This window comes from Neolamprologus brichardi, chromosome 8 (assembly GCF_056152115.1).
Source record: "Neolamprologus brichardi isolate AB-2024 chromosome 8, ASM5615211v1, whole genome shotgun sequence".
In the NCBI taxonomy this organism is placed as follows: Eukaryota; Metazoa; Chordata; class Actinopteri; order Cichliformes; family Cichlidae; genus Neolamprologus; species Neolamprologus brichardi.
Window position 1 is genome coordinate 17,863,674 of NC_142111.1, and position 14,444 is coordinate 17,878,117.

At 38.9% G+C, this 14,444-nt stretch overlaps 1 protein-coding gene across 2 annotated transcripts in view; it reads left to right on the forward strand.

Annotated features, from left to right (window-relative positions):
* The window catches only part of dock1 (dedicator of cytokinesis 1), a 199,883-nt gene that overhangs the window by 133,304 nt on the left and 52,135 nt on the right, over positions 1–14,444 (forward strand). For both annotated transcript variants that reach the window (XM_006791049.2, XM_006791051.2), the window contains exons 28-29: positions 1,947–2,048; positions 3,850–3,944. In XM_006791049.2, coding sequence (XP_006791112.2) covers positions 1,947–2,048; positions 3,850–3,944 — 197 coding nt within the window. The remainder of the gene's footprint in view (positions 1–1,946; positions 2,049–3,849; positions 3,945–14,444) is intronic.

Consider the following 14,444-nt stretch of genomic DNA (forward strand, 5'->3'; position numbering starts at 1 on the left):
ACATTTTTTCCTCAGTTAGTAGCATACAAAGATAGAGACGGGCAAGAGAAGCACTTCTTAGGCACTTCATACACTTTGTAGACTTTGTATGTACACTTGTCTCTTTGGTACTTTCTAATCAGTCTTAGTCTGAATGTGCTCTTCAGTGCTGAAGAACTGAGACTAACTGAAACTTACATGCCCTCACAGATGAAGGAGTCTGGTCCTCTGTGTCTCAGAGAAATATTTCCATTTTAATATAACATGGTTTCTGTGAAGCGTTACAAAGAGGAGAAGTGAAACCGTCAACAGCATTGCATAGCGTTAAGGGAAGGCGAAGTAGACATGATGTTTGCATTCGAGGATTATTTTGGTGCCTTTGCATTATTATCTTAATGTTGTTAGCTATTATATGCATGAAGAAAGAAATGCTGATAAATGTAAATGCAGTACAATATATTATATGGATATTAAGGCAAACAATAACCATAAAATCCAAGTAAAGAGGGAAAAAAAATCAGAATTGGTAAGACAGGTCAGGTGAGGTAAGAACAGGAGTTTGTGTGTGTGCGAGCATCCCTTCTGCTCAGCTGTGTTTTGTGCTTTGGTAGGTCAGGCCTAATTAAAGCTCAAGGAGAAGTTTTCTAGCAAAGCCTTGTGAGGATTAACTACCATGAAGCAGCAATGTTATATCAGTTGCTTTAGAGCTGCTCAACCATTCCTCGCTTCACTGAGGTAGTCAAATTAAAATCCCAATCAGGAGTTTGTTCACGTGATGATAGATTATGGAAACATGGTGATTTCACTGGTGGTTAACGTCTTTGCGTGTCGCGTGCAGCTTACTTTTTTTTTTTTTTTTTTTTTTTTTTTTTTTTAAGCGTGCAGCTTACTTTACTGCCAGTTAGATAAGTGTCAAACTGGAAGACCTTACTCTTGGCCTTATTTTGAATTGCTCTTGAAATATGTTTCTTGCAAGATTTTGCCTTTAAATAAAGATATGCACGAAAAGGGTGCACTGTAAGTCGTCTCATTTAGCCAGCATTTTACTTATTTTTGCAGACTTTAGAGATAAAGAGTCACTCTTCCTGCTTGTGTATCTTAATGCTTATCAGACCTTATATTCATTAAGCTGGGTGTGCTTTCATGCTTTCTTTTCAGAGTAATTTTAATTACCTTCTCTTTTCATTTTTGATTAGCTGGTTGAGGTAAAACTGTGGGAACAATAAATCCTTACAGTATGCTTTCATTCTTCAAAAGTATTTAAGCAAATTCTGTAACTTTTTCTTTAGATTTCCTTTTAATTAGCCCCAAATCTTTTGTTAGATAACAACAAACATCTTCTCCTTGCCATTAGTGTCTTACTGGTTTTCTTTTGTTCTTGTATTGGTCTCTTGGTAGCTGATTATCTTTATCCTTTGTACAAATCTCTTGAGTAATCCATCTTTTTAAGTGAATTTCTTGTGCAGTCTGTCAACTGTAAACAGTACGAACTCTAGCCGTTCATATCCATGCCTTTCCAGTCGTCTTCCACTTGTTTTTTTCAGTGTGTATCTGGCTTTGTCTATTCACATCAAAGGAATGACACTTGACTGGCAGCAGCAACCTCTTTTCACCTAGTCTTGCACACATTGCCATCCACTTATCTCCTCTCTGCAGCACATATACACTGTACTAACCAGAGGCAGGATAATGCTCTGCAAATGAATGACGGCACTTTGGGGACCTCATGGGTATTATAATCAGTGGAGACAAAGAGCTGACGAGCGGAGGGCAGCAGGTTAATGAGATCACCCATGAGGTGAGGGTGCCTACCTTTTTTAAACCTGGGAGGCCAAGCCTGCTTCAGTACTCTGATCCAATCCAGTCAGCTAGTCAGTGGCCATCAAAATCAAAGACAGACTCTTTCTGTCCCGATCCTTCAATTTAAACTTGATTGTGTATTGAATGCACTACTTTCTCTTCTCCAGGGAAGCTTCGTGGCCAGCATGACTGGCGTACTGAGGCAGATGGACGACTATCATTATGCTCATCTGATCAGCACCTTTGGCAAGATAAGGAGTGATGTGGTGGTAAGTACACTCTGTCGGTGTTCTGTGTCTGCTGGATCTTCAGGCCACATTGTCATTTTATAACTTAAAATACTTGCCTGTGCTTCAGAATGATTTTGCTCTGTCTTATCTAGAAATCAAAAGTCAGATTAGAGCTCTTATAGAGGAAAAAAAAATACAATTTCTTTTGCAATAAAGTATGAAATTGAATTTTTCTTAGTCCTTGCACTTGGGCCGATACATGTATTGCACTTCCTCTTGGTGATAGTAGCTCCTGAGGGAAAATGATCACTTCTTGCAACCAACAAGTTGTGGAGGAGGGATAAATCTCGCAGAGGTTATGGGTTTCAGCTCAGAATAATTCTGCCCTCAAAGCAGCCTTTTTCTCCTATCTCCCTCCAGATTAGCATTCAGTTACTCCACTCTGTTTGCTTTTGCTCTTTGGAGATTTTTTCATCGCAAGAACATGAATCTGCGTCAGGCGAAGCTTTATAAAACGCACACTGACAGATACGTTGGCATTGCTTGTAATTTGAAAAATTACTTTTTTTGTACTCGTGTGACTGAGCTGGCATGCACTGACATCCCGTTCTCTCTTAAAAGCACTATTTATTTTAATTGCATGTTTTGTTTTGTTTTTTATTGAGGCTTAAATGTAATATTTTTAGTGGATTTTAAAAGAAAATCCAGTTTGGGACTCCTTATCCAGTTCCCATAGCGGGGTAAGGAATCACTGTAATGAACGTGAATCTTTCTGCAGGTTTGTGGTACCTGAAGATGGTTCGGCTATGGGTCACTTATAGATCCTGATGCTGGCTGTAGCCCAGATGAGGATATATTTTTGTTGTGTGGCCTCACTGAACATAACAATTGTAATCACAAATAAGACGCATAAAAAGGGACATCGGCACCAGATGGCAATAGTAAACATGCACAGGTGTGTAGTGCTGGTTATTCCTTCCGGAGAAGAAAGCTGTAACCTGAAACAAAAAAAAGAATTTGCTGATGGTGCAAGTTAATAGGCTTATCAATATCACTGGCTCACCAATAAAGCACAGTGAAGCTAAACGGAATTACAGCCGTGTATTCCATTACATCAATGTGTTTATTTGATGTATTTTTAAGGCTTGTACAACTATTTCAGCCCATGTTCTTTCTGCTGCAACCCTGGTGATGTTAAACTGTCATGCAAACAATCATTTTTAAAAAACAAAGAAACTATATAAAGCAGTAGTAGGAATTGCTTTTAAATTGATATTAACAGGCAGTACATAAAATAAGCAACAAATGAAGTTACGTAAACCCTTGTGTGTGGAAAAAGATGAGCAGTTTGTGAAATACTTAAGCCTGTCTACATGCCTAAATGCATTGAGTTTCTCCCATGTGATTGGCTTATATTTGGTGAATCCAATAATCTTAGTGGTGAGTGCATGCTGAACTTTTACAGGGGTACAAAGACAAGAGACGATCTATTGCGTGATGCCTTTTAATTGTGACTTTGTAACCCTTAAAACATGTAAAGTTAGGGAGTGCGGACAGAGTAGATATGACTAATGCTATGTTTTAAATGGTAATGATCAATGTAGGTGTTACCCAGATATCTGATGAATATTAGTTGTGTAATATTAACAAAATACTGGTTTATTAGTTTTGTGTGCTACCTGCAAAAGAGAAATACACAAGTCACCTTGACCTTTAAATGAATCTAAAACCTGTTTCTGCCTGAAAGCCACGGACGACAAACCGTTCATTTCAGATTACTCTTATCTTGGAAGTGGGAAGAATAGCAGTTCTCATTTTGAAAACTTTCTCTCTTTTACAGGATTTCCTGATGGAAACATTTATCATGTTCAAAGATCTCATTGGAAAAAATGTCTACCCCTCTGACTGGATCATAATGAACATGATGCAAAATAAGTAAGTACGACACTGCTGGAAATGCACGCGCAAACACAAACCATAAACTATACTGCTTTCAAGTCGCTTCACTACGGTTGCTAAGGAACAAGCAATCGGAAGCGGGTGTGAATATTTTCAAATGTTTTTCTCTTCATGCAAATATCGGCACAAGGCCTCAGCAGTGTAGCAATCAGATGAGCAGTCAGCGCAGCCGCAAACAATCACATGAATTATAGATGCTCTGGTAATCTCCAAACTTAGTCTCAGAATCTCTCTGCTTTTTTTGTGCTGTTCTGCAGCAGCCTTCTGGTTTATTGATGCAAACCTTTTTTAAATGCAATTTTAAAATTTTAAAGCAAAGTTAGATAGTGCTTTGCAGTTTAGTCAGTAGTGGGGTTTTTGTGTAGTTGTCAGTTAAGTTTAGAGTTCTTTGTATATTTTGGGGGATTTTTTAGTGATTTTTTAAACAAGGAAAGTCAGCATAGCCAACTGTTAGGTTTTTCTTTAATTTATATAAAATATTCACTTTTAAAAAACAAGACATATGAGTTGCTGAGCTCTATTATACAGTGATACCAAAACAGCTGCCAGATGAAATGCTTGAATCTTTTTTCTTTTTTTCTTTTTTTTACAACAAGGAAAGAAAATTCTCCCTTCTCCACCATCATTCATGTATTATCATGATCGCTGGTTAAATTCTACATTCAAATTTCCCATGGACAGATTACTCTGCTAAATTTAGCATTATAATACTGTCTGAGTCCCAACTGACAAGGGAAACAAAAAGACAAGAAACAAAAGGCGTAGTTAGAGAGATGATAGCCAATGCAGATGTGCCAAAATCTGCCGTTCTCCTCGGATGGCTTCTTGATGCTGGCTCGAAAAGTAAGCAGATCCCTGTAGAGCCCCTTGGTGAAATCCTCACAGCAAAAATCAGCATGTTTACAGCCTGGTGCCTAAAGTGGGTTTGGACTCACTTTTGTCCACCAGGATAATGTTTTTGTAATTCATCTGCTAACTAGCTACCTGTTCTAGCTTCAGAAAACAACCTTTAAAATCTTACACACCACATGCACGAAACGGGCCACCTACACAATGCCTGTAGCTTCCCTCTGCTTTTATGGTGATATCAGTGGTAGAGGAAGTTTTGGAGCTCTGTAGGACTTAGCAACCCACCTCTGTCATTTTATGTAATCTGAGGGACCAAAGATCAAGGTCATCCAATACTGATTTTCAGTCTTGTCCCTTGTGTACAGAGATTTTTACAGATTTCCTGGAATCATTTTGATGACATTATTAGTTTTATTTGTGGATGTTGAGATACTTCATGTCAGTGGTACATCATTAAACAGGAAACTGAAATTATTGCAAAATTTGTCGATGTAGTTTTTTGTAGATTGGTGAACCTCTGCCCATCTCCACTTCTGTTAAAATCTGCTTCTCCAAGATCTGCTTTTTATACCCAGTCATCTCACTGACCTCTTGCCAATTAACCTAATTAGCTGAAAAATCTTCCTCCATCTGTTTCTTTTACTTTTCCAGCCTTTTGGTGGCCCCATCCCAATGTTTTTGTGATGTGTCGGTGTCATTAAACTCCAAATGAGCTCATATTTTTCATGAAATAGTAAAATGCCTCACTTTAAACATTCAACATGTTTTCTAGCTTATGTGATCATTGCATTCTGTTTATATTAACATATATTAACATTTTACACAGCATCCCAACTGTTTTAAAAAATTGTGTTTGTACTTTCTTCCGCAATGCCATCAAAAATACCAGTTTTTAAAAGCATTTAAGGTAACATGCATCTCACACAAACAGAATTGTATAGCAAGGCTTCGAGCTTAATCCTTTTGGGCACCTTGGAAGTGGCCATTTATGGCAGGTGCAGAGCTCATAGCAGCAACCTCTAGTTTACGGTGAGCAGTTTTCACCCCCTGCCCAATCTTTCTAAAACCATTCCAACATCATTGCCAGCGAGGACATTTGACTAGAGATTGCATTGCTTTTCAATTTAGATTCTTGTGCTTTCATTAGTCCGTCGGATTGCTGCAAGCCAGATTCCTTTTGGAATTCAGAACAGACATTGTCTGCCACCTGAGTCACATTGCTGAAGTCTTTGGCATAGCTTCATGAGCGTGTTCCCCGGTATCCCGCAGATGTGAAAATCACATCTGTTCTGCTTTAACCTGAGCAAAAGTACCAGAGAATAACTCTGTGCTGGACCCTACTGAGCCACACGCAAAGCACACCAGCAGTCGACGGCATGGTGTGTTGGTCTCACAAGCTTATTCAAACACTCCATACCGATTGTGATCCTTTACTTTTCGGAGCAGCTTTGGGGGTGTGAGGAGCTTCACTGAGCAATTTAATCTAAGATCACACTTTGTAGCACGCGTTTGAATCTTTGATTCGCACTCACTCTCCTGCCTCAGCAGAATCTTACCCAACAAGCTTTTGCCTGTTAGCAAATAGCTGGAAAGAGATTAATTCTGAATACTAGTTTATGAATTCAGCCACTTGCTGGAGTTAAATTGCTGTTCAGCTCAATGAAAAATAAGCTTGTCAATGTCTGGCTGATCTCACAGTCTTTATACTTGAGTCTGTTTGAATACTGCAGGTGTTAGCTTTGCTGCAAATTAGAAAACCTCTTTTATTTGTCGCCATCCTCCAGAATGTGTTTGATCAATGTTTTTTCCTGCTCCTCACAGTGAGAACCCAAGGTGACATAAGAGAGCTGTAAATGTTTTACATTAACAATCTAACAGAAAAGGGAGTATTTGGTATACCTCATGTGCCCTTCCTTTTTTCTTCTTCTTCTGAGTACAGGATTAAAGACAGACTGAATTCATAACATCCTCTACAAACTTTGAAGGCTCATATCTTTATCTCGATCTGTGTTCCTAAGTTAATTTGTGTTTTTTAACAAATAAACTTGGAGATTTCAGTCCTGGTGGATTAAAACTTTTGTTACTGGGGTTAATTATAGTTTAATAGTGCATGTCAGACAGTTTAGGAAAACAAGCCACTATCACATTCATTCATAACTAGCCATTTTAAATCATTCTGCAAACTGTGATCTGAATTATGCTGCACATGGCATGAGTCTGCCAACAATAGGGATAGAATTGGTAGCTCACAGTTCTTCATCAGCTCACAGTGGCTAGTGCAGTGGTTCTTAACCTTATTGGAGGTACCGAACCCCACCAGTTTCATATGCGCATTCACTGAACCCCTCTTTAGTGAAAAATAAAATGTGATTTTTTTCAAGTTCAAGACATAGATATGTTTTTTATTGGTGCACAAAATGAGCCGTGCATGTCACGGTGGAGGCTCTGCCGAACCCCTGAGACCGACTCACCGAACCCCTAGGGTTCGATCGAACCCAGGTTAAGAACCACTGGGCTAGTGGCTGCTGGGTCCTGTTCCATAAGCCCATTACCCCACAGTATCTAAAACGTATCCACATTTGAAAAATGCAGAAAATTACCATTCATTGTTTGGACGACACCTTTTGATGAACAAAAAGAGACCATCTATGTTCACTGTAAGCAGAGGTAGTGGCTTATAGCACCAAGCCTTCGGAGCACTCATGTGATCCCTTTCTAGTGGTTTCCACCAACATTTACAACTTCATGCGACCTCAGTGACCATGGACTTGCATTGACAGCTAAACCATAACCACCTGCTTTACAGGGGTTTCACACTTTGGCCCCGTGGACAGTAATGACCCATGCCTTTTTTTCCACACTGTGGCTCATTTGATGACTTGCATGAGTAATAGTGGGTCAGCAACTCTAAGGAAAAACTTCCAAGAGGACAGGAGGGGTAGAGGTTAAATGGAATTTCTAAGAGAAGCCATTTTAAGCCAGAAGATCTCACAGAAAACCCTTTTTTTTTTAACTTAAAAACCTAAGAATCATTGTCAGATTGGTTTTGTTAACACAACAATAATTTGACGTTGCCTTTTATTTATCAGTCGACATGAAACAACTTTCCAGTTCAGCAGAACTCATTTATTTTATGTCCTTATAGCTGTCTGTTGGTCTCCACTAACCTCTCAACAAAGAAAGTCTTCCTCTTCAGCTTTATTCACTAGTTCATTTTTAACTCTGTCAGTCTGCTACTTTGGCAGGTTATGTGCAGTGGGTCTATTAGAACTTTTTGTCTGAAAAAGCTTCCTGCTGCTTCTGGGAATGATTAATGATAAAGGTGATATTAAAATATGCAGTGAATGTGTCATAACTTCAGAACAATTACCTTGTGATATTTGAGCTTTTTAGTCCTGAGGGCAACTGAAGATTATGGTGATATCTATCCATAGGTTCACCATGAATAAAATAAGGAATAAAGTGCTTTAATTTGCCATTCATATTAAAATCTTGGCAGTAGACCTTTAAAATAATTACTTTATTGCTTGAAAATGTGTGCAAAACTCTCGAGCCACCCCTCATTTTTTGTGTTTTGTTTCTAAGGACCCTGACTTTCCTGGCTTTCTGAATGTCTTTTTCCAATTTTGTCTTTGGATGTTGGTGTGCAGTGTGTCCTTAAAAACACCAAAAAAGCTAGACAACTCGTTGGTAAAACTGGCAAGTCTGAAAAAACCATCTACAGCAGAAAAATAAAGGAGGTCATACCAAACATTAACTTTTAAGTTCTTTATAAATAGAAAGAATTAGGTGGCTCAAGACATTTATACAATATATACCGCTGACCCAGTGTCTGGTTCCTGAGCAGTTTGCACATGCCGCATTCAGCATGTGGCTCACCAGCACCAGCAGACAGCTCTTTCTTCTCCACACATCGTGATATCACCACTAATGAGATGAGAATCACGTCCAGAACAATGTGCACTGCCAATGTTTTTTCAGCTGTAAGACACAGCACTTGAACAGCTGTGAATGTTGAAGCAACCAGAAGACTTGATTGAGAACAGATTGAGTAAAAATTGTTGATCAGCTGTAATTACCACAAAAAACTCTCTAAACACTCTAAACTCTCTAATTACTGCAACAACAAAAACATATTTAACAAATTGGGTGATATATTTTTCAGAGCCATGGCTAAATCAATTGATATATATATATATATATATATATATATATATATATATATATATATATATATATATATATATATATATATATATATATATATATAATAAACTGTCTTCTGTATTTTTGCAACACACAATTGAATATATGATATACCCTTCATGTCTCAGAGGCCTACTTCCATCATATTTTAATGCTGTGATTTGAATTAACATTAGATGGACTTCTCAAAAGTTAATTCCACAAAATAACACCAACGATTTGTGGCGTTGTGTTAATTGTGACTAAGAATAGTACTTTGACATGAATGGGTTTTTAGAGAGGCTTGCAAGGCAGATGAAAAGATGAAAGCCTCAACAAGTTAAAGAAGCAGCTCCTTAACTCTAACCTACTCCATCACACAGACTCATTAGGATCGGGTTTCTGGAGCTGGATGGTTGCCATTTGGAGTTGACTAATGACTAAAGACTAATCCTAGTCCTTGAGGGCAGGTCTATGGGAAGAAGGATGAAGGGCTTTAAAAAGACTGAAAGTGATGTTGTTGTCGCCTTTGTCCCCATGTATAAATCAGCACTCGCCAAATAAAATAACAGTTCTTGTGGTTTTGAGGGTATCTGATTTGAAATCTTCTTGTTGTAAAGACAGTTTTATTTAACGAATGCTATTTGAAAACCTCTGAATTGATTGTGGTCTAGTTGCAGAGAAATTTTAGGATTCTTTTAAAACATCCCTTAGTCAATTTCAGCAGTTGAAATTTTTGTTAGCCTTGAAATAAGGATGCTGTTTCTATCTTTAAAGACAAAGCTCACACCTGTCACACCTGTCACTGTCTTTATTTTTCCAATTGACTATACTGTGCAAAAGTCTTGAGCCATCCCTTGTTTCTTTACAGTTTGCTTTCACAGAGCCAGACTTTCTTGAAAATGTTTAAGTGGTCTTGAGCACAGTAATCTCTTTATAATCTTCACTGTTTTGGTCATTTTAGTTAATAGTATGATGCAATTTCAAAGGAGATTTATTACAAAGTAAAAGAAGTTGGTGAATAAATCCTCCGGTGTATGTTGTTACATAGATGTTTTATACCAGACCTTCCAAACACCCTGTCCACACTCTTTTTCACAGCATTAGTGTTGTCAGCTGAAAAGAAAGGTCTGACCTTTCCATAGCTTTCAAACCATGCCGCTTTGTTAAATCTGTGGAAGTTACGCAGTCACTCTTTGATGTTTGGTTTTTGTCTGCTTCCTCATTTGCAGCTTAGAATTAATGACATCTACAATCTGTTGCGCTGTCATTACATATGGTTTCATGATATACCTTTGCCTGATGTACTGCATAATGTTGTACTGCTCTATGCGTACCTACACTCAAGTGCTGGTTAAAAACTGTAAGGTGATCTTACATCTTGATATACACTCAAGGATTTACTATTTACATGTCAGGCACACCACTCTCACACATCAGTCAGAGTACACTATTTGAAGTTTGTGTTGATGTCTGGCACTTTGTGTGTATCTGCTCGATGATCAGCCTTTGCCCAGGCCAGTTTTTGCCAATGGATTACAGTATACCAAAGCCAGTTAGCCTTTAAATAGTGCCCCCTAAAGAGTGATAACACCCACTGTTATTTCTCTCATTCTGATTTTATCTAAGTCATTATCAAAAGCCAGCAGGGCATCTTTTTGTGTAGAAAAACAGTCCATCAGCTACTATACTGGAGCCCTAATACTTCTACTTAGGAAGGAAATGTACAAGAACTACAATGTGGAAATACTCCATTAGAAATGAAGTTTACACATAGGGTTGCCAACCGTCCCTTAAAAAACGGAATCGTCCCGTATTTAGAAACAAAAGTACACGTCCCGTATTGAGCTAATAAGGGACGCACTTTGTCCCGTAATACAGTGAGAATCAAAAGTAGTCTATAAGTTTTAATGTAATTAACGCTTTGTTTGAAAACATAATTCCCAGCCCCGCTCCTGCTTTGTGACCAATGAGCTGACAGCACACTTATGACAATTCGAGTATGACAATTCAGATTACCGCTCATCTCATTGGTTGAGGAAAGGTCGCTTGCGGAGAAAATACCGGAAGACAACAGATGACCACAACAAAAAGCATGGCCAACAGGGAAAAAACGCCGACACTGCGGTGCAAGTCTCAGACGACAGTACACCTGAAGCTGGGCAAACACTGTGCGATTTTCAAACTGCACGATTGGCTCGCAGGGGTTATAAGTTCGTAGGTCACGATGCAGGTCTCACACTATACCGCCCGATGCTCTGATGCGACCTGAGTCACACTGTGCCTCCATAAAATGAAGGTTATAACAGAAAATCTGTCGCTCGCTCTCCCTCTCTGTCTTTCACTCACACAGACACACACCACCATCAACTTTGCTAAACTGCTAATGAAAAACATGATCAGGCAACTGTGATTGAGCAGCAATGTAAATCCAACTATTTTCACGGTTGTGGTCGTGATAATTTGGTGATGCCACGTCGAAAAGGCTCGGATGAGCTTTCCAAAGTTCTACAAGTTGTGCCTCCATCGCTTGTGTCCAGATCACACGCTGCACTGCTGCTCCGTCTTTTTCACCGACGTTTACGTGTTTGCGCGTGAGCGGCTGCGGTGACACCCTCACGAGCGATTGATGATCGGGAGCTGGTCGTGAGGTGTTAATCGCTTCTCGTTACCCCACATATACTACACGATGCACGATGAACCCAAAATCGGGCCGATCACCAAATTGGTCGCACGACTCAAAAATCGGCTCAAAATGGGCCAAAAATCGCACAGTGTGAGCCCGGCATTAGACCAGCAATGTTTGTTCCTCTCAGAGAAAGAAAACAAGGCCGCAAAAGTACAGGGAAGAATGGGACAAGGAAAACACCTGGCTGGAAAAGTGCACAATAACACCTATAAAGCGCACTGCACTGTGTGCCGGCGCACTTTTTCCATAGGCGTGCTTCTAATGGTGGGCACATGAAGAACATGAGGGGCGTGAAAGCTCGGGGAACCCTTAACCAATTTTTGTCCACCAGGCCACGGCAGAAGCAGATATGGTATGTAAACACTGGTTTGTTTGTTTTTAAACCCTCTGGTTAAGGTTAAAATGGGCATGTGCAGTGAATATCAGCGCTATGTGGTCAGAAGTGTAATAATATAATTTATTTTGTGTAATAAACAACTGCAAGGATAGATGATTACAACAAATAGATGAGTAATACATAAAAGTAATACATAGATGAATAATGATGATGAGTTATGATGCGTAATCATGGGAACAAGTGGGTTTACAAACGGGAGCAAAAGCTGAAATAATGCCTCTACTGAAGCCAATTGCACTAAATGCACTAAATGTGCACTGTTACAAGAATATTTTTCTTTCTATTGTTTTCTATTAATTTATATAATTTTAAGTTAAGCAGCACAGAGTTCTTTTAAAGAAAGATTTACTTTTATTCTCAAAAGTTAAGCATGACAGGCTTCTGTTTAAGAAAGAGACCTGTTTTATTGTGTTAATGTTGTCATTTTGAGCTAAAAATAAATGGCTAAATGATTTTTGTTTCCCATGTGTTGATATCACAAAGAATACGCATCTACTTAAATCAAATTCAAGTCAAATGGTTAAAAATAATAATTTCACACACAAAAAAAGAGCTAAAAAATTCACCACACTGGGAAGGGTGAAGACAGCTGGGTCGCCCGGCCCTGGCCACCAGGTGTCCCATATTTATTTCTCAGGGAGTTGGCAACCCTATTTACACCATAACCGCATTAACGCGGCAAATCTCCGTTAGCCAGTTATCGCAGATCGCCCCGTGTGTGGGGCTACATGGCGTCAACGTGTTAGCGTTGTTAGCTCGTTAGTGCAGTTAGCTCGTTAATGCGTTAGCGCGGTTAGCTCGTTAGCGCGGTTAGCTCGTTAACGCGTTAGCGCCACGCAGCCCCACGCACGGGGCGATCCGCTATAACTCGCTAACGGAGATTTGCCGCGTTAATGTGGTCATGGCGTAAACTTAATTTTAACGAGATTAATGCTGAAAGCACTAGTTATTATATTTGAAAATAATATAATAATAGTTCTGCTATATTGATCAAAAGGTATTCCCATCCTATTTAGAGTGCACATGGGCTTTAAATAGAAATTAAAGTTTGTACAGTGCATTCCTTTTTCACATCAGGTTTGTAGATGACTGGGACTTATTATTTACTTTTATTGTCAGACAAGAAAAATGACTTTTTCTCTGTTGTGTATAAGGTAAGTATTGCTTAGTACTCTATGGCAGAGGCTTCACTGGAGACATTGTGAATATGTTGCAACTCATCTATGTCTTTCCTCTCAGAACATAACTGACATGGTTGTAGTACACCCGACGACTGCGCCTTTCGCACAATTACTTCTGTCTTTAGATCAACAATATGTCAAACTTAATAGCCTCATTTAATGATGTGTATTTATTTTGGCATTCAAACGAGCACTGTTGCACACTGCACTCAGCATCAATTAAAAGTGTACCCATAGCATGAAAGCCCATCTGCTAACATGCCCAGGCCCTATGTCATCTTTAAAACACTGATTCATACGCTTATGGAACATATATTTCAGATCAGTCAGTATTTTATACTGATTGAAACATTGTGGCCTGAGAAGCATTTAAGGTTTCATCTAATTTTCTTTATCTATACAAGCATATCATTAGTTTTTAAATTATAAAATAAGCCAAAATGTTGAAAAAGTTTGCTTTTTAAAATCTGTTATAATTGTTTCATGACTCATTTGAGAAATTTAACTGTGCCTCATTATCTCATCATTGCTCAACATGAACTTTGCCAACACTGCCTGACCCCAGTTCACAAAGTTTCTGTACTCACCAGTGTCTGGAGTTCTGTTGAATCCTGCTTGTATTACCTCATTAGTAATCTTTTCACCTCCTTGCAAAAATTTCCCCCGGATGAAAGGCAGCGCATGCTGTCGTTGTTACATCTCAGGTCTCTGTGTTTATAGGCTGCTGCATGGTTGATTGCTACAACACTAACATCATACTGCCTGGTGCTGCAGAGTCAAAGGGACTGCAGCTTTTTATCACATTATTTGCATAACAGACAGGCCCTCACTGGCCTGCGAGTTCATCCAGACAGATCTTTAAACACTGAGTTTTTTATCTGATAGCACCATGAGGGCCATATATCAGTTTATCACACTAAACTAAAGCTGCTTTCACACATAAACTGCACCCCTGAACTTTTCTCAACAGTAACCTGGCAGCGCTGTATGTGAGAACACAAATATCTCTCTATATCAGATCAAACATTTACTTAGTCTGTACTCTGTACCAGTTTCTTAATACAGTCCTTGTGACATATGTATGAATAGCACATGTAATTGTGCTTTCAATTCAAAGCACAGTGCTTTTCATTCATAAATAAATGAATAAAATAAAGTTATAAGGAGGCTTTTAT